This window comes from Microcebus murinus, chromosome 17 (assembly GCF_040939455.1).
Source record: "Microcebus murinus isolate Inina chromosome 17, M.murinus_Inina_mat1.0, whole genome shotgun sequence".
NCBI lineage: Eukaryota > Metazoa > Chordata > Mammalia > Primates > Cheirogaleidae > Microcebus > Microcebus murinus.
This window is the reverse complement of record NC_134120.1, coordinates 37,710,182-37,731,247: the sequence shown is the minus strand read 5'-3', so window position 1 is coordinate 37,731,247 and position 21,066 is coordinate 37,710,182. Positions and strand designations below refer to the sequence as shown.

The 21,066-nt window shown below is 41.6% G+C and overlaps 1 protein-coding gene and 1 pseudogene across 2 annotated transcripts in view; one reads left to right on the top strand and one right to left on the bottom strand.

Moving 5' to 3' along the window:
• B4GALT6 (beta-1,4-galactosyltransferase 6) overlaps positions 1 to 20,183 on the bottom strand; it is a 62,714-nt gene extending 42,531 nt beyond the window's left edge. The window contains exons 1-2 of one of the 2 annotated variants that reach the window (XM_020282357.2): positions 20,094 to 20,183; positions 235 to 351 (exon numbers count right to left, since the gene is read on the bottom strand). In XM_020282357.2, coding sequence (XP_020137946.1) covers positions 235 to 334 — 100 coding nt within the window. In that variant the 5' untranslated portion in view covers positions 335 to 351; positions 20,094 to 20,183. Of the gene's footprint in view, positions 1 to 234; positions 352 to 18,717; positions 19,028 to 20,093 lie in introns of those variants that run through there. The other variant, XM_020282356.2, reaches the window with a different exon arrangement.
• Positions 15,971 to 16,368, top strand: LOC109729749 (small ribosomal subunit protein uS8-like; annotated as a pseudogene).
• Positions 20,184 to 21,066: the final 883 nt, after the last annotated feature.

The window sequence follows — 21,066 nt, the reverse complement described above, 5'->3', positions numbered from 1 at the left end:
TCTTTGTACAAAACCTCATCATTTTTGCGACCACACCTTTATACATCCTAAAATAGGGACAGTCCTGATTTGCACAGTAAAATAATACACCAGTACACTTAGGAGAAGACACCTTCATCTATAACAGCGAATTACTTAAATGCAAAACCAGGGTTTAAAAGACCTGGTTTACTGCTTTGTGACTACAAGGGTAAGAAGCAGAGCAAAGCAAGATTAAGCAGAAAGTAATCTTACCTGTACCGTTGAGTGTACTGTTTTTATTTGTGTACAGCCTGATCATATGTCCTATTGTTTTCACATTTTCTCTCAACATTATACCTCGAGCTTGTACCATAAAGAGATACGTGTTGGCTATATAAAAAAATAAAGAGAGAGAGAGAGAAAATATCGTGACTCAATAAGCTTTCTTTATATAACAAAAATAACATTCAGAATTAGTGAAGTACCCGATAAACACAAACTGACTCGATTAGCATGTCCAAAGAGAAAACAGAAATATAAAAATGACTATTTCCCACTATAAAAACTTACAAAAACAAACTGATTTTTAAAACAAAATGAAAAAATTAAAGTGGCAATATCCATCTAATAGAATAACACTAAATGAGAAAACGAAAATATCATAATGATCCCCTTTACCCATAAGTGATTTTCTACCATAAAATATGCTTAGAAATTACAAAAAGGCATTTTATTACAACCACTCTATCCTACAGTTATAAAATTCACTTTCTCTAATTATATATTAATTTCTCTAAGCAAAAACCTCACAAAGGCAAGGAGTCCCTGTCTCATAGTAAACATATCATAAATCACCATAATATCTAGTATGGATAAAGATCTTTCAATGGATCCTGCAAATTCTCAAGGTGTTTGCGGAGAAGGGGTAATCTAGAATCAGTATGTTTTGGTGATTTCTACCAGTTAATTCCTTAAACTTTTACACTCCCTTTCAATCACAAATCTACCCACCAGGATTGTAAAGACAAATGAAATCAAAACCAATGTGCATTTTTAAAGTGGGTCAATTTAATTCTTTGTGATAAGTGCTTCAAAAATAGGTCCCTAATTTCTTCCGTTGGGAGAAACCCGTAAATTGATAAAGATTACAAACATGCCTGACTTTTGAGAGGCCAAACCTCCTCAAAGGTATAGAACTAAAGTCAGAAGATCCTTTTCCTGGTCCAGATTCTGCTAATGTAGTGCGTAACTTTGGACAACGCACTGGATCTGTTTCCTCATTTTAATAAGGCAGTACTGCGTTAGTAGTGCACTTTTCTACTCTAAATTCTCTAAATGCAAAGCCAAAAAAAACCATAAACTGCATTCAGATGAGAGGCAGAAGCTCATTATCATGGTAAAACCGTGAAACTGCAAGGCTCAGTTAATGACTCTTCCAATTTTAAGATAAGCTGTTTTTGAACACAGTAATGACACTCTCAGAAAATGAATGCTGAATGAAAAAATTAAGAATGCCAGCTCATTTTCTGAGCCCTGCTCTACTTTCTCAAGATGGTACAAGAGATGAGAGGAATATAATGTTTACTACCTCCTTTCCCATTTTTTATGTAAATTTAAACTAGTTCAAAGTACAAACGAGCAGAGCATAAATAAAACTAGTAAAGAAGCAGAGTAAAATAACACTTTTTCTTTCACCTTCAATCCATAAAAGAGAGAGAAACAGAAATCCAGGTTACATATTAGTTTTACTAAAATCATTTTTTAAGAGCACGTCCACAGGCTTTCTAGAAAGCAGTCCTATAATTAAATTTAACTTGCTTATGCCTGAATTTCTTATACTGGGTAACTAACATCACATTTTTTTTTATATTTTTGCACTTGAGTGGACTTTAAAAAACAAAGAAAAGAGACAAAGAGAAAAAATAAAACTGAAAGAATAGCCAACATAAAATGTGGGAAAATGTTCAAGAAAAGACAAGTTAACATTAACAATTTTACCTAAACCAAGATCTAAAGTTCAATCTGGGGTGCATCAAATAGATTACTAATACCAATTAGTTTACAGCACCTTGGGTTATTTAATCTTAAAGTTATATATGAAATTTGTTATTAATGATATAAATGATATAAATATTACATAAATATAATATTTGTTCTACACCAAACTGTAAAAAGACCTGTCACAGAGTAGCAGAACTGAGCCACGGGTAAAAAACTCAGACTTCCATAAACAACACTGTCCTAAGCAAGGAGATACTAGGTAAGAGCATTATGTACATTACTGGCTGTCCTGGAAACAATTTTTAAAAATTATATAGCCTAGGCCAGGAGTGGTGGCTCACGCCCGTAATCCTAACACTCTGGGAGGCCGAAGCAGGCACATCATTTGAGCTCAGGAATTCGAGACCAGCCTGAGCAAGAGCAAGACCCCATCTCTACTAAAAAAATTGGAAAGAAATCAGCTGGACAACTAAAAATATATAGAAAAAATTAGCCGGGCATGGTGACGCATGCCTGTAATCCCAGCTACTGGAGAGGCTGAGGCAAAAGGATTACTTGAGCCCAGGAGTTTGAGGTTGCTGTGAGCTAGGCTGACGCCACGGCACTCTAGCCTGGGCAACAGAGTGAGCTTGTCTCAAAAAAAAAAAAAAATTATATAGCCTACAGTTATACATAACAAAACTATTAAGAAAAAAATGATTACTCATAGTACCTGTGACAAAGGTGAAATATTTATCAAAAGAATGCATTTACTTATTCATTAGATGGATAGGGGAAAAAAAATCCAAGAAAAGCTAGACACCAATCTTTCCAAATAAAAAATCTATTAGTTTATTTTAAATCATTTACAGCTAATTGAGTTACATTCCTTAGGTTAATGGTCCTCATGGGTTTAATCTCTAAAGATCAAAACCCATTAGAGAATGAAGCTGTGTTTAAATGGAGACTGGTTGTTAACAGGAAGAAAGTGATGTGTCAAAGTGTTACAAGACACGCTAAACCTACAAGAGAATGCATCTAATTGTTGATTTCCAGACATCATAAAACTGCATTAACACACTCAACTAAATACTTGCTAATTATCATTAATATAAACCATAATGTCTCATTGGCAAGCCTTTAGAGAAAATCCTTGTCTTAAATTTCTATTCCATTTTCTAAGAAACTACATTTCAGAAAACAAACAGGGAACTTTACCACTGCTTAATTAAAACCATGCCATGTGTTCCCTAATTTCGTTCATTTTTTTTTTTTTTTACCTCTGCATTGTAAGACGTAAATCTAACTTATTTGCCAGTTCTGCTTCTCAGGAGAAAAAAAAAAGTCTAAAAAAAACAACCTTCAAAAATCAACATTTTTGAAAAGCTTCTAGGCACCTACCCTGGGTTTGTGAGGAAAGATTTATGAACTTGTCTCATTCTTCGCTTAAAAAATGCACCTGCTGGGCGACTTCCGGGGCCCCCGCTCTTGGGGCCCCAGAACCTCGTCCACAAAAAAAAAAATAAAAATAAAAATAAAAATGCACCTGCTATAAAACTGTGCCTCCCGGCCCCTTCCCACACCCAGCTTTGTTCACTGGCTGCGCTATAAATATTCAAGACAAGAAGAACGTTCCTGTCTGCAGGGATCTAAGAAATGCTTCTTGGACTTTAAAGGACTCCAACACAACAGCCCTCTGGTCCTGATATCCCTATTCCTAACTGCTCTAACCCACAGCTGAAATGTCCAGGTCTTTGAAAAATAGGAAAGTCAAGTGAAGAGCTGACTTTGAGAGGGAGATGATGATGTTGGTCAGTCAATCTGGCACGCAGTTATAAATTATAGGACTGGAGCCTTAAAAGAGGGGTGAGAAATATAATTTGGGGAGACAACTGTATAAAAATGTTAAAGCTGGAACTATCATGGTGAATTACCAGAGAAGAAATTATCTTAGGAGATAAGCAGGTGAAGATCCAATGTATGAATATAGACTACAAATAGGAAGCACAGAGATAAAAGGCACGAAGATGAATTAATCTCAGCTTGAACACAGTGAAGACGCTAACAGACTAAAGAAGAGGGAGAGGAGTGAAGAAGCTAACAGACTAAAGAAGAGGGAGAGGTCAACCATGTCAAATGCCACAGAGGGCTAAGAAGAAGGACTTAAAAACAACAGCTTAAAAAGAATTATTAAAAACTGGCCAGGCTCATGCCTATAATCCCAGAACTTTGGAATGCCGAGGCAGCAGGATCGTTTGAGACCAGGATGTTGTGACCAGCCTGGGCAACATAGCAAGACCCCATCTCTACAAAAAACTTTTTAAAAATTAGCCCAGCATGGTGGCACACACCTGTAATCCCAACTACATGGGAGGCTGTGGTGGGAGGATCGCTTGAACCCAGGTGTTTGAGGCTGCAGTGAACTGTTATTGTGCCACTGCACTCCAGCCTGGGTGACAGTGAGATCTTGTCTCCAAAAAGAAAAAAAACCACACAACGAATACATAGCACACACTCATACTTTACATACACTAACCTATTTACCTCCCAAGCAACGCTATCAGGAAGGTACTATTATTATTCATATCGTACAGATAAAAAAATGGAGGCATGAAGTCAAGTAATTTGCCCAAAGTCACACAGTTATTAGCAAGTAGTGAAGGGAGCTGGAATTCAAGCCAGGCAGTCTGGCTCCAGGGAGCTAGCTCTTGACCTCCACACCATTTAGCCTCTTAAAAAACACTAGCAAGATCACTGTGAGCCTTCAAGCGAGCAGTCTCATGAAAGCACTGGAAACAAAAGGAAAACAGTAAAGGACTGAGTGGATACTGACAAAGGGAAAGCAGCAAGTTTCAGAAAAGGAAAATAAGTGATTAGCAAGGTCAAGAGAAGGTTTTTTGGAAGAGGAAGGACGTGGACGTGACTGTGGCCTGAGCGGAAGAAGCCAGCGGAAGAAACAGTTAACTAATTTAAGGCACTAAAAGCAGCAGAGGAAGGAGGAAAAAGAACATGCCCATTGATGATAAAGTTGAAGCAGAGGCTCTGAGGTGCCCAGGTGCAGAGCATACCCAGGGAATGGCAATCCAACTTCAGTGGAGTTTGGTAGTACTAGAAAATAAGTTAGAAAGGTCCAAGTGGACGGACGGTTTGAAAAAACAAAAAGGAGGTTGAGAGGATTAGAGGTAGCTTCGAGAATAAGACCCAGCATTAACAAAGGCGAGAATGGCCCAAAGTGGAAGGTTAAGAAGGCTGTGGTCTAGAGAGACGCCAGGAGGGCAGGCCACAGCCATGTGGACACCCAAGGCATGGCCCAGACAAATGACAAAGGCTGGACATCCCAATGGCCACCAACAGGGATGTCAGCGAGAAATTAAAGTGGAGCAGGAACATTCAGAATTCCGTGCTAACTGATGAAATCTTCCAGGTGATAAGGAATCTTGGAGGGCACAGGTTTCTAAAAGAGAAGGAAATGAATTAACATTTACTGAGTTCCTACTTTAGTGAGACACGTAAGCTAAAGGCCCTAAATATAAATATATGTAAATATACATATATTAAATGTATTTCATTTAATTCTTAAAACCACCTGCAGTGGGTTGAATGGAGACCCCCAAAAAAGACATGTCCATGTCCTAATTCCTAGAACCTGCGAGCGTGACACCTGGAAAGGGGTCTTTGCAGATGTAATTAAGTTAAAGATCTTGAGGTGAGGAGATCACTCTGGATTATCTAGGTGGGCCCTAAATCCACTGGCAAGCACTCTCAGAAAGGCAGAGGGACATTTTACATGCACAGACACACATGTGCACACAAACATGCACACACACGAGAGAAGGCAATGTGAAGACAGAGAATGGAGTGACGTGGCCACAGGCCAAGGAAGACAACAGGCACCGTAGCTGGGAGAGGCAAGGAAGGGTTCTCCCGTAGAGCCCCCAAAAAGGAGTGTCCTGCTGACACCTTAATTGCAGATTTCTGACCTCCAGAATGCTGAGAAAATTAATGTCTGTTGTTTCATGCCGGTGTGTGGTAATGAGTTATGGCAGCCCTGGGAAACTAATACACCACCCATCATAGGTACAACCCTCCCCATCACAAGATCAGAAAACACAGAAGCAAGTTATATATGTGGAATTCAAACCCCCAGATTCAAGCATAGGCGTGAATGACTGTGGGGGCAGGGATTTAGAAGCAGCAATGGTTCAAAGCTGTCACCGAGAGGGAGGGACAAGGAAAAAGAGAATCTTCAATGTAAAACTTATGAGGGAAGTGACAAAATGAGAAAAACCCAGATTTCCATTTATTCAAGGAGGAAGAGGAAGCCACAAGGGACACTTAAAAGTTACAGAAGTGAAAATAATTTCCCATAGTATGTACAGAACATATAATGAAATAAACAATATGGAAAAAAGCAAAATACTGCTACATATTCCCCCCAATTTTTTCTAAGGTTTATTTTTATTTATTTTATTTTATCTTATTTTATTTATTTTGAGGCAGAGTCTCACTCTGTTGCCCAGGCTAGAGTACCGTGGCATCAGCCTAGCTCACAGCAACCTCAAACTCCTGGGCTCAAGCAATCCTTCTGCCTCAGCCTCCCAGGTAGCTGGGACTACAGGCACATATCACCATGCCCAGCTAATTTTTCCTATATATTTTTAGTTGTCCAGATAATTTCTTTCTATTTTTTTAGAAGAGACAGGGTCTCGCCCTTGTTCAGTATGGTCTTGAACTCTTGAGCTCAAATGATCCACCCACCTCAGCCTCCCAGAGTGCTAAGATTACAGGCATGAGCCACCACGCCCAGCCTACATATATATGCCCCTTGATATTAGCTACATATATGTGAATCGGGTATCTCTTAATTTCTAAAAATTCACAATAATCTTCTAAATATCTGTTTCAGATGCTAAAAAGTTATCTTCTTTCCACATCTAGCCCCCTTGTTCTATATTTCATCAGAATTTACTCATCCATGTTGATAAAGGAAAAATTAATATTATCTCCAATAATAATGGTATATAACCCCCAGGATCAGGCTAGACTATATATGAAATATCTTTCATACTATGCCTAGGACCAAAGTATTACTTGGATTAAAAATTTAAAAATAAGAAATTTGGGGGCTGTGCCAGGCTATTAAATCAACAAATCTTTTATGTCAAAGTACTCTTTCAATAGATATCTTACCAGGATGATAATAATTCAAAGCCAAGCATGGGCTCAAGGAAATCTGCAGTGCAAATAATTATCAATCTATAATTTCCTCCTTTTTACCTTTTAAGTAAGTTATGGGTCAACTAATGAATACAGAGAATGAAAGAATTCTGAGTTTGGAGCCCCATTTTATCAAACAATAACAAATATAATGATCATATACAATACAGATCTATTAAAGATCTTAGCCAAAAGCTCAAACTTTGCAGATGTAAACATTAAAAATTAAGAAATGCTTTAAAAACAGGTGTCTTTACCACTTCCGCTCTGCAATTTAAGAGTCTTAAGTTATATTTGTAGATTATCTGTGTTTGAATACTGATCAACAAATATTTTTAAATAAAAATTGACTCTTCCAATGATCTTATTAAAGAAGTACAGGATGAAGAGGTGTGTTTATCTACATGTGTTTATTGAGTGCCTACCATTTATCAAACAGTGCCAGGAACTAAGGGAACATTTGGGTTCCTCTGTAAAGAACCAAGATTCTAAGAGGCACAAACTACCTAAAATATCAGAAGGACTTTTGCAACATTCAGTCAGATCAGTAGTTCAGCCTGGTTTAAACATAATTCAAAAAGTAAGCTCATTAGACATGAGGGTCGTGTGTAAAAAAAAAAGTAAGCTCAGAACCTAGTGATATGAAAACACTAACAAAAGATAGCCATCAGCTCTATCATTCATTAATTCACTATTTTTCACTTGAAATAACTACATGGCTTCTTTAAAGCATGACAGAAGCCCTAAGAGAGTTATGAACAACACTGGGGAAAGGAGATGAGGGAATCGGGGAAGGAAGAACAGGCAATTAAACAGAGTTTAAAAATCAAATCAGGAAACTCATTTAATGACATTATGGACAAAAAGAACAAACTCCAAATAAACATTCCCAGGAAACATGAAATGTTTGAAAATTAGTAATTTCAGAGTACATAAGGTGAACATGAAATAAATCTATCTACTTAACAATTCTCTTAAACAGAGAAATATTAAAGTGTGAACTCTTTATACTATAAGCTTAATCATCTCTGATTTCCTTGTGTTTTCACAATTAAAATACCTTTTAGAATTCCAACTTACTTATTCATCAAAAGAAAATGACTCTAAAACATGAAACAGAGAAGGGTACACTGGATGGGAAATAAGTTGCAAAAACTTCCAAAGCCAGAGCATATTTTCAAATCAGTAAACAAGACATCTTTTAATTCTCTGCCTTTGGTTTCTTGATTCAAATGAAAATAAAGTCCAATTTCTCTCCCTATGAGTCAAATTGAAAATTATACTATAATTAGAAATCATAATTTCTGAGTGATTAACCCAATTATCAGGAAACCAATATATGTAACATGATTTCAGAAAAGCTTACTAACACGGTCAAGCCTCAAATATATAAAAACAAAACAGGCCGTAATATTTCAATGAAGATGTCATGTTATAGTAACAAACTTCATATACCCATTTAAATATACTACTGTAAAGATATTATAAAAACACTTTCCTAGCCAAATTCCAGGAAATGTTTTGAAACTAGTTCCATTAGGTAATCTATAATGTTATATACTTTAATAACTTATTGATCTTGTTAAGTGAATTATAATCAATCTTTCTAATAATTAAAATTGCTAAATAACAAATTTTGGGTCAACCTATGACCCAATCGCCTCGTCACTACAGACTCATAAAGGAACAAATGATCCTGGTTGTCAGAAACAATGTATCTGTCCTTTTCTCTTTTGAAGGAAAAAATTCATACCATAACTACCTCTATCTATCTCGAGTAAAACATGATGTTATAAACAAATTCATCTGGTTTTCAAAAACTAAGATTTGTGCTACAAAAATTCAAATAATTTAATATGATCAATTGAGAACAGCAGACATATCTAGAACTTCATGTTTTACCCCACCATTTGGGGTGTTTTTCAGAAACATAATTCCCAGGCTGCAAAATGACCTGGGTACGCGTCAAAAATTAATCAGAATCAAAACCTCAGGTGATAAGACCTGTGAAATAAGCTTATTAAATCAGACCACCTTAATAAGGCTTAAGCACATTCATATTTGGAAACCATTGCTTATAGTAATTCTCTAAACATAATTAATAACATTTGTAACAAGCAAAATAGCAGAATCTTCCTTCCCCATTAGTTTAACTTATATTAAATACTGTCTTTTACATAGCTTTCTAATGCATCCACAATTCATTCAGACATAGGAGAATCTGCATTTCATCCTTAATGAACATACAGTACAATGATTTAGTGGAGCCAAAGACTTTCAGAAACTCAAGTGTTAAAATTAACTATAGGCCAGGTGTGGTGGCTCATGACTATAATCCTAGCACTCTGGGAGGCCAAGGCAGGAGGATCATTTAGCTCAGGAGTGCAAGACCAGCCTGAGCAAGAGTGAGACCCCGTCTCTATTAAAAAAACAGAAATTAGCTGGACAACTAAAAATATATATATAAAAAATTAGCCAGGCATGGTGGCACATGCCTGTAGTCCCAGCTACTCTAGAGGCTGAGGCAGAAGGATTCTTGAGCCCAGGAATTTGAGGTTGCTGTGAGCTAGGCTGATACCACTGCACTCTAGCCAGGGCAAACAGAGTGAGACTCTGTCTCAAAAAAATAATAAAAATAATTAACTATGAAAACAAGGATGCAAACAAAAAGCCATATTTATTACAAAATTTAAGATTTAAAATTACTAAGTATATTTTCCTAAACATTTTGCTGTGCCTGACAGCCAACAATAGAACTAGTGACATAAATATCCTTTAAGCAACCCTCCTATTTCAACTGAGGAGGGCTTGCTGCAGCTTAACCCAAATTCTGCTAGGACCAAAATCAAGTATGTCCACAGGCAGTCTGACCATGAAACATAACAAATCAAACTGGCCCAACATAGGATGTACATGGTAAAGAAAAATAAAATCAGAGTGCTCCCTGAAATTCTCCAGTGGGCCCAAGACATGAGATAAAAATATCTAGTTAAAATTGGAGTAAATGCTTAATTTTCCAAAGGTATTTTAAAGGTGTGATATGTATCGTCAGAAACCCTACAGTCAGCCTTCAGTTGAACTGATTTTCAACTCGAATCACACTATTACTTGTATATTATTCTCTGTTATTATCCTGACAAAAGGCAGAAACAGAAAGAAAAGGTCTTTTAAATATGAAATCACTGTGCCCTCCAGAAATTAAAAAGAAAATTTAAAAAAAAAAAAACAGATTCAGAGTGACAAGGGGGAAAAACAGAAAAGAGGAACTGAAAGAGGTGTGCGCTTGTGCTCTGCTTAAGTTGGCAAGCTGTAGGCTCAGGCAGTGGTGACAAAAGCCTGAGTGGTCCAGGGCTGCCGAGCAAATGGACCTGCGAGAGAATACCGCAAGCACACAAAGCCTGAGGAGCTCCCAAATACAACCAAGGAAACCGGAGCTCTGGAAAAATCACTCCTCCCACTCTTCTCACCTCAGCCTCGCCTCCCACCTCCACATTTCTACTTAAGACAAACATCAAAGGTAGGCTTGAAAGGAAAAAGTAGTCACAAAAGGCCATGTGGGTGGAGGGGGGGCAGGAAGAGGAGAAGGTCTGACCCTGTGCAGGGTGAGGCGGGGCGAGCCCGGGTGCTGCAGAGTTTGTAAGCCCACGCTGTAAACACAGCACAGCGCAACAGGAGTTTCAGAGAATATTAGAGATCTGTCCAGTTTCCCAAGCAAAGCACCCTCTCCTGCCTTAACAGGTGGTCATCTACCCTCATTTGAAAATGTGTGTGGAAAAAAACACTTATCAGGCCACTTATTTCATTGATTAAAGGTCAATTAGAAGGTCGGGGTGTGTATGTGTGCACACGTGTGTGCGTGTGTGTTTATGTGTGTGTTTTCTTTGCAATAAGATCTAAAATCTGCCTCATTGCAATGACCCTGACTGCTGAGGCAATCCAAAAAACGTTTCATCTCTCTTCTATACGGTAGTCCTTCAAACTTCAGAAAAAAGAGCTCACTATTTCCCCCAAATCTTCAAATTTCCAGGGCAAAAATGATCAGTTCCTTCAACTCAGGCATAGAAGAATCAGGTGTCCTAAACTGTATACTTCAGCTCTTTCAACAACAATGTGTGAGACTTTGGGCAAGTGACAATCTTCCAGAGCTTGTCCTTTCTTTTCTTTCTTCACAAACAAGGCTACCCGGCTGGCAGGGGGCTCAGGTGTGTGGTAGGGAGGACCCTGTGGAGCTCCAACTGTGGCAAAGCAGTGGGCTACCTTTGTGATTTCCCTCAGGGGGCTTCTTTGTGCACAGCTTTGGCTCCAGAAACACCGATGCCTCTGTGTCCAAGGTTCCCCGTGCCCTTAGTCCCTTAGACAAAGAAAGAAACACAGGGGCTCTGGTAGGGACAGAAGCAGCCATAGCTGGAATCACCAGAGCATGAGGCCTAGAAGCCCAAGTGCTCTGAGAAGCCTTGGAGTTCATCCTGAGATAAGCAGGCTTTTCCTAGGATGGGTTAGGAAACTGCCTCATGAGGGAAATGCATTCTGTTCCCAACCAAATTCCAAATAGTGTTTGGAATACCTGTTATATACAGAAACTACAAACCTAGAAGTTTCTCTTTTAAAAGTAACCAAAGATATGGCTATGTTTATCTTTACCAAGCATTAAAAAGGCAGCAATGATAAACATTACGGCAGAATAAACACGTCAGTACCTCATTCTACCACATTGTTTAATAGACCTCAAATTTATTCATAAAAGACTGAGGTGGACAATGGCATTTGGCATTGCCAGATTTCAATGAATCCAATTTCCCTTCAAAATAACCTAATTTCCCACAAGGCCATGGGATTTAAATTAACTTTCAGTGAAACTTTATAGCTGAGTTACATATGCTACTCAAGAATGGCAATCTGACTGTGTCAGGCAGTCTTTAATAGGGCCAACCCACCCCACTGAGTGTGGACTGACTGGACTGACTGACTCCCGTCTAACAAAGACTAGGGAGGGAAAAGGGTAGCAGAACCTCATGGGATACCTGGGCCTCCTCCATATTCTGATTTAACACCTATGATTCCATGTTTAAAAGTAACTAAGTCGAGGCAGGTGGATCGCTCGAGGTCAGGAGTTCGAAACCAGCCTGAGCTAGACTGAGACCCCCGTCTCTACTATAAATAGAAAGAAATTAATTGGCCAACTAATACATATAGAAAAAATTAGCCAGGCATGGTGGCACATGCCTGTAGTCCCAGCTACTCGGGAGGCTGAGGCAGGAGGACTGCTTGAGCCCAGGAGTTTGAGGTTGCTGTGAGCTAGGCTGACGCCATGGCACTAATTCTAGCCTGGGCAACAAAGCAAGACTCTGTCTCAAAAAAAAAAAAAAAAATTTAAAGTAACTAAGTCATTTCCACTTGCAGGAGTGAATTTATTTGTGGTGCTTTGGTCTCCTGGCCCTGGCTGGGTGAGCCTGGTTGTGTTCTTTTTGAGCTGATGTAGTCTGCTTTGTGTTTCAAAGGTCTTTTTGGTTTTCTCCTCACCAAGTGCTCTGATCTACATGGCTCCTTTCAGCAGTTCTTGCAGGTATGCCGGGGGAGAAATAGATAAATATCATTCACCCAATGCTGAACACACCCAGGCCTCTCCTCTGGGCTCCAAGCCCTCATTTCCATCTGTCTACCTACTGACAAATTCTTCCTGGATATCCCACAGGCATCCCAACTCAACTTTTCTAAAACCAAAATAGCCCCCTCAAAACACATGTCTTTCTATATTCCCTATTAACAGTTACCTGGTTATCCACGCTAGAATCCAAGCATCATCTTAAACTTTCTCCCTTTGCTTCAAAACCACTGTTCATATCTGCTCAACTCTGCCCTGATGCAAACCATCAACCTTGATGCAGTTCTAATCCATCGTCCCAGCTACTGCAATAAATTCTTACCTGGTCTTTCTGCCACTGACCATACCATCCTTGATGCTAGAAGGATCACTCTAAAACAAAAGACCTCATCATTCCCCTTTTTAAAACATCCAACTACAACACACAGAACAAAAATAGCATGGGACATGTGGCCAGTAAGGGACACCCAGAGGAAAGAGATGCTCGATATCATGACCCAAATCAGAACAACTCCTGAAAGGGGCTGTGTAGATGAGATATGGTAAGGAAAAAAAACAAAAAGTCCTTTGAGGGCCAGGCGCGGTGGCTCACGCCTGTAATCCTAGCACTTTGGGAGGCCAAGGCGGGCGGATTGCTCAAGGTCAGGAGTTTGAAACCAGCCTGAGCGAGACCCCGTCTCTACCAAAAATAGAAAAGAAATTAATTGACCAACTAAAAATATATATACACAAAAAAATTAGCCGGGCATGGTGGCGCATGCCTGTAGTCCCAGCTACTCAGGAGGCTGAGACAGTAGGATCGCTGAGCCCAGGAGACTGAGGTTGCTGTGAGCCAGGCTGATGCCATGGCACTCACTCTAGCCTGGGCAACAAAGTGAGACTCTGTCTCAAAAAAAAAAAAAAAAAAAAAAAAGACCTTTGAAACACAAAGCAGATTTTAACAGCTAAAAGGAACACAGCCAGGCTCACCCAGCCACACGACCAGGAGGCCAAAGGGCTGTGATAAGAAAGCTGCAGGGCAACTAGCTATCTCTGTGCCAGCCAAGGGAGAAACCCAGCCACAATGTCAGGGGAACTTGGAGCAAAGGACCTAAGTAAGCCACCTCTCCCACAACACACATGCTTGCACATATATAAACCCATACCAGGACCACCCACCACCACCAACTCCAGCATTCCCCAACAGGGAGCAAACCCCTGGAGGCCCAAATAACAAAGCATTTGACCAGTTAATTTCTCAAAGCACCCCTGGGAATCGGATCAAAGTGATCTGATTAGATTCCACCTCTACCCAAAGGACAAAACAACCTGTCAGTCGGGGCTTCTGGTGAGTCAATTAGACAGTGACTTCCCCACTCCCAGGGAAGTCACGCAATCCCACTCACCAATCATACTGCCTCGCTGATCATAGGCATTTCAATTTCTTTCACAATAAAGACAGTTTTGATAAAGCTGTGTGGGCCAAGACCAGTTTGTCTCTGTCAGGAATTGTAGAGACTTCAAGTGCCTGAACACCAGGGCTAGGCAAGCAGAGTCCGGGAGCCCTTTTACTATCTGGCCTATCTGCTACCCTATGCCCCAAATAGCAGCCAGATGAAACTGCTCCCATTTTTGGAACCTTTGCTCATTCAGTTCCCTCTGACTAGGATTCCTTTGCTCAATCCTGATCAATCCTATCCATCTTCAATGGCCCATTCCAGCCACTGTCTCCTCTGGAAAGCCTTAACCAGCCCTCACTCTCCCCGACAGCCCCTCCCCATGCCTTCCAAGGATCTGCTACACCTCTTTTATGGGGCTTATACCATCACACTGTGAGGGTAGGAATCAAGTCTTAGCTCTCTATCTTCCATACCTCAGTGTCTAGCCTCTCTCGGGTGCACCATTCGTATTTGTTGAATGAACCTGTAAGTCGATCAGCTTGTCATCTTTGATATGACAGTAGGAAAATGATCATGTAGTGTTGGAAGTTGTACTGAAAACAGTCTCCTATTAAATGGAAGTTCATTCTCAAATCCAGCCAGGTCAAAACCTTGGAGGGAAACTGCACTCATCTTTTTGTAATCATGCACAAAGGTAGACACAGAATGAGAAACAATTCCTGGCTGCTGTCTCTGCTGAGTGGGCTAAAGAAATCTGTCTGTGGACTTCCTACAGGGCGGTGAGGGGGGAGGTGTCTGCCACTGAGCTTCCCTCAGTACTAAAGTTCATAATGTAAAGGCTAGCTCTGTGTTTCCTGCATGAATGACAAATTTCAAGGACAATGTTTCAACTCATTCTTAAAATAATGAACTTTGAGTTCTATGGAACACACTGTAGCTTAAGAAAGACCCAAATAGCACAGATTTGAAGTCGCCAACCTCTAGGACGATGACCAGTCTGATCCACGGCCTGTTAGGAACCTGGCCACACAGCAGGAAGTAGGCTGTGGGTGGGTGAGCGAAGCTTCATCTGTATTTACAGCTGCTCCCCGTTGCTCACATCACCGCCTAAGCTCTACCTCCTGTCAGATCAGTGGTGGCATTAAATTCTCATAGGAGCCCGAATCCTACTGTTACCTGTGCATTCAAGGGATCTAGGTTGTGCTCTCCTTATGAGAATTTGTCCGAAACCATCCCCCTACCCTGTCCCTGGAAAAACTGTCTTCCATGAAACCATTCCCTAGTGCCAAAAAGGTCAGGGACCACTGGCCCAGAAAATGCGAGGCAACAGCAAAAAACATTGGAAACTATACACGTTATGCTGTCTACAATTGTGTATATTTACTGAGTAGAATGGGAGGGAGGGAAACAGGTGAAGCACAGCAAAGAAAAATAACTAAAATGATAGAACCTGCCAGGAGGAAAGCCCATGACAAATGTCTCTGGACAGAAAAGGTGGGGAAATATCATTAAAGTCTACCAAACAGGTTGATGTGATAGGATTAATCAGGGCTTCTTAACAGAAGAGATTTGAAAGATTTATTTAGGACAAATAAAAAGTACTCTTACACAACATATATTTTAGCCATAAAAACATTTTATCCCAAGATGTAATTCAGGCTAAAAATATGAATTATTCCAAGAAGTTTCTATGTACATCTGATGAAAACTAGTTATAAGAACCCAATTCGTTTTGGATATATCTCATACATAAGTAATCTATGATGAAATGGGAAGTATACATAAAGCATTTCTTCTCTGCTGCCTCTTTCTGCCATCTTTCTGTGCTGCCATAATGGTGTGCATGAATGGCCTGGCAGATGCTCTTAAGAGCATCAACAATGTCACAAGGAGAGGCAAACGCCAGGTTCTTACAAGGCAGTGCTCCAAAGTCATCGTCCAGTTTCTACCTGTGATGATGAAGCACGGTTACACTGGAGAACTTGAAATCACTGATGATCACAGAGCTGGGAAAATTGTTGTGAACCTCCCAGGCAGGTTAAACAAGTGTGGAGTGATCAGCCCCAGATTTGATGAGCAACTCAAAAGATCTAGAAAAATGGCAGAATAATCTGCTCCCACCCTGCCAGTTTGGTTTCATTGTTACTGACAACTTCAGCTGCCATCATGGGCCACGAAGAAGCAAGAAGAAAACATACAGGAGGGAAAATCCTGGGATTCTTTTTCTAAGGACATAATACATACTTACAAATAAAATGCCTCAATGGACAAAAAAAAAAAAAGGCATTTCTTCTGCATAACAAAGTGCTCCAGAAAAAGCACTTGAGCAACTGATTGTTACACTATGAAGTAGCCACAAATTTCATGGAAAATCATTTTTACTTGTGAGAACAACTGAAAAACTATGGTATTTAAACTTGTATACCTGACCTACATTTTCTCAAAAATGAACAAAGTGAGCCTGACACCTCAAGAAAAACTGACAGTATTGGTTGCCAATGATAAAATTCAGGCTTTCAAGCAAAAATCAGAATTCTAGAAAACTGCTTCCCAATGCTTAAAAGATACAAAAGATAAAGGAGCTTTTTTTTTTTAATTGCTATATAGTACACAGTTTTGGAAATCGATTCTGCTTAATAAATTCATGGTATTTTATAAGTTTTAGTTTCACTTTTCTTACTGGTTTTAATGACTTTGTAAAATTATAAATTCTAAGACCCACAAAAGCAGAGTAGTTTAAACCATGTCAGTCTAATTGCCTACAAGATTGACATTTGCCAAAATTTTTATGACTTATCAATGATTGTTCCATGGTAAACGTTAAGCATTAAAATAAGAAAAATATATCAGTATTTCATATCAATTAAATTTTAAGAATCTATAGATACTATAATAATGCTCTTGATAAAATTTTTTTAAAAAGATGACTATCAAGTAAAAGTTGGAATTCTGATTTCATCTGATTAACTTTTTGAGTAACATAACTATTAATGTTACTCAAAATGTTAAGTAGGAAAATTTTTATTTAAGTGAATAAAACTTTTTCTCCAAAATTTTTCAAAGTTAAATGCCTACCAACATCTCCCAAAGATGTACAACTTTTAAACTTTTTACATGAGAAAGTAAAAATTGTTATAAAATGAAGAGTTAATTTATAAGACTTCCAAAATGGCAAAAATTTTTAAGAAAAGCTTTTGCTAAATATCTTGGATAATAACAAATCCACTAACCTACCACTGTCTTTAGTACTTTAAGAGGCTTTAAAAGGTGGTTTTGTTTGGGGGTGTTTTTGGTGTTGCTGTTTTGTTTTTAAACTGCAATAATGTTAAAACATTCTTCAAACTTTACCCTAAAACTTCTATTTGGGGATACATTAAGGTTCCAACAATTCATGTCCTTTCAAGCATCATCTGAGCTTATACACCTTCCTTGAATCCAAAAATTTAATATGGGAAAAGTCTCATGGTAATTCTGTTTTAAGAAATGAAGCAGTCTAGATCAGGTTTGCTTTTACTTCCCCCCTGCAATAAATTACAATAATCCATTACACCCAAGGCAATACCTGGATAATAATTTCATCTCAGAATTCTGCAGGTGCTTTCACTCTGTAGGAGGCATTACATTTTTAGCTAATTCTGGGGAGAAACACCACGGGCTCAAAAGACTACTAGTGACTAACAAGAAATGACAGGAGATGCATACTGTCACTAGGTAATTTAACATTAAATATATAATAACCAGGATAAACTCCAAAAAGTTTTGGAAATATGATGTTTTTTAATATCCATGTGAAGTTCCTATTTTTCATTCACTACAATAATGCCACACTGGCTCCTTTTCCACAAAAGGGGGATGAGGAATTAGGATATTTAATAAAGAAGCTAATTCAAGGAGATTATACAAAAGTGTATTTTGGACCAAAGGTCAAAAAATAGAAGGTAAAATTTTTAAACTACAAATTGCCTTGCATAATTGTTATTTTAATCACTATTTTACCTCATAAGTCATCCTAACAGGTAGCAGACCCATGCAGATTAAAATAATGGAGCATTGTTTTTACAAGACAACTCATCGCCTAAAAATTCCTGAAGTATGGCACAAATGTTAATTGACCCCATTCTAAAAAAGTGACCTAGAACACCAAAATACGTACATTCTTGAACTCAAATCGCATTCCCTGCTGTTGGTTTCTCCATTTTTTTTTTTACAACCAGTTCATACATCTGAGAGTGTTTGAATAAATCTACAATTAAACCCTGAGCTTAAGCTTAAAGACTTGATATTAAATGGCTAAAGGTGTGATGAATACTCAAGAAAGTGACCGGGGCATCCCGGGCCATCACACCTAATTTTGCTATTCAAATGCATTTAAGGCAATTTTTCTAAGTTATTCAAGCGTGCACCAACAAAATTCACATGCCAAAGCCATGCCCTGAAGCAGTTAATTTGACACGTCTGAAATAACATTTCACATAAAATGCTTTCCGCGGGGCCCCTGTTTAAAGGCTTCCAAATCCCAGAAGTGACATCCTTCACACAGTGCGACCAGGGGAAGTGAGGGTGTGTCTCGGTGCTTACCGATGCCCGGAGCCACATAGATGAAGTAGAGACAAGACGAGGACAGGGAGAAGAAGAAGATGAAGGCGAGGAGGGAGCGATTGGAGATCCGCATCACCCGCCTGAGCACAGACATCTTCCTCTTCCCGGCCGGCAGCAGGGCTGCGCTCTCAGGCCGGACTCGGGGCACCGTCCAGGCCCTAAACTTCCATGGATGCGCTAGGAACCCCGAGACTGCAGCGGGGTCCGCGCGGCAGGCTCTGGAGAGAGGGCCGGGGCGGGAAAGAGGAAATGGGAGGGAGCGGACGGAATGAATGGGAGGCCGGGGAGGGGAGGCGCGGGAGGACTCGGGGGAAGGGGTGGGGGGAGGAGAGGGGCCGGGGGCGGGGGGCCGGGACCCGAAGACCCGCGGAGGCCGAAGGAGGGCGAGGACGCGCGTCCTGTCCCCCAGGCGGCGGCGGGAGGAGGGGCTGGCTGCAGGTGGGGAGAGGCGCGGGCTGCTCGCCGCGGCGCCCCTGCGGAGGGGGGCGGCGAACTGCGGCGCCCGCGGCTCCCGGCGGCTCCCGCAGACAGCGCCGGCGGCGTCCAGTACGCGAAGCCCCGGCGCGCAGGGTCCGGCCCGCCCGCGTCCGCTCGGCAGGCCCGCACCGCCTCCTCCTGCGGGCCGCGGCGTCTCGTGCCTGCGCGGGGCTAGTGTGGGCGCCGGGGCCGCAGCCGGCGCGCGCGACGCGCGGGGGCCCGCGGGGACCCTGGGGGCCGTGGAGCTGGGCGCTCGCCGGCACGCAGCCTCCTCCTCATGCCGCGCCGGAGCCCGGCGCCCCGCGGCCGCCGCGGGAGCCCAGCGCAGGCCAGGGCGGCGTCCCAGCTAGCGGCGAGCGCGCCCCGGCCCCGGCTCCGGCCGCCGCCTGCTGCCTGCCCGGCCGCAGAGGCGGCAGCGGCATTACCGCCGCCAGCCCGGGCTGAGGCGCCCCCGCCGCCCCCGCACGGCCCGCGGGCACCACGCGCGACCAGCAGACTCGCGCCGCGCTCGCAGCCGAGGGGCCCGAAGAGGGGGAGGCCGAGCGCCGTCGGAGCCGCGTCTGGGCCGGAGAAGGGGCCGGACCTGAGCGGGCGGGCGCGCCGGAGACCCCAGCGGGCTCGGCGCGCTCGCTCGCGACTCGGCAGGCGGCGCTGCGCCCGGCCCGAGGAAACCTGGAGGACCCCGGCCCTCCCCTCGCCAGAACATCGCGCGTCCTGATAGGCCCGCGCCGAGCAACCCCTCTCCCCGCAGTCCCTGCGTCACCACCGTCCCCGGCCACCTGGGGTCCCCGCGCTCGCCGCGCTGCTGGGGGCTGAGGGATGCGACTCGAGCCTCCGTGGTGTTCCACCCTGGGGATCGGTAATGAAGGATGATGTACCTGAAGGGAAAGAGGTACCTCGAAGAGGCGACTTCTATGGTGTCATTTCCTCCCAAAATACTCGCTTGGGGAATTCGGTGTATTTCCGACCTGGATTAATGGAAACCCCCATGCAGCCCTTCCTGTAGAAACATACTGTCAGGATGTGATGTGGGCCTACATATATCCTTTATACTGGGACTTGCCTTCACATCTGGAGGTGAACACTGGGTGGCCGTGCTGTAGCTCTGTCTATGCAGGCGGGGCTGCAAAGACCTCTCTGTGCAGCCCTTGAGCGCTGCAGCCGGATCAAGCTTCTATAGCCAAACCATCCAGTGGTTTAAGCAACCTCCTAAGCTGTGGTCTCCCCTTTGTTCAAATGCTTCTTCCTGCTAGCTAAATTAGTCCAGGTCCTTAGGTATGTCACATTTTTCCATCGGGTGTGTGGAGGTGTTTCTTTTTCAACTAATCATGCAGAACGTGGCTGGATGCCCTACTGCCATTATTTGCTGTGTATTTCCAGATCGAACAATCATTGATAGGCAGCAAATTTGGTACCTTCTTACCAAGATACCCATGCCTTAGATGTCTCTGAGATAGTGCCGTGCAATGTGGAGGTTGAAACTCCTAGTTTATAAACCCAGGCCTTTTATTAACTGTGAGACCCACGACAAGCTACTACCTTTTGTGAGCCAGCTTTCTCAACCCTCAGATGGTGGATGTAATACCACCTCGCAAGGTTGTAACATAAATGGTGTGACTGTGCAAAATGCTAAGCATGATGTCTGGCACATAAGAGACTTTCTTATATCCCATTAGTTCACTGGATGGAATCACCAAGTTCAAATTCATTTTTTAATATTTTGTTTTTTGGAGTACTTACAAGTTACTCAATTTCTCTAGCTAATTTGATATTTAAAGTGAGAGGTAATGACACTATTTTGCAACATTTTTAGATGCTTAAGGAAGGAATTTGAAATGCAAAGGGGAACAA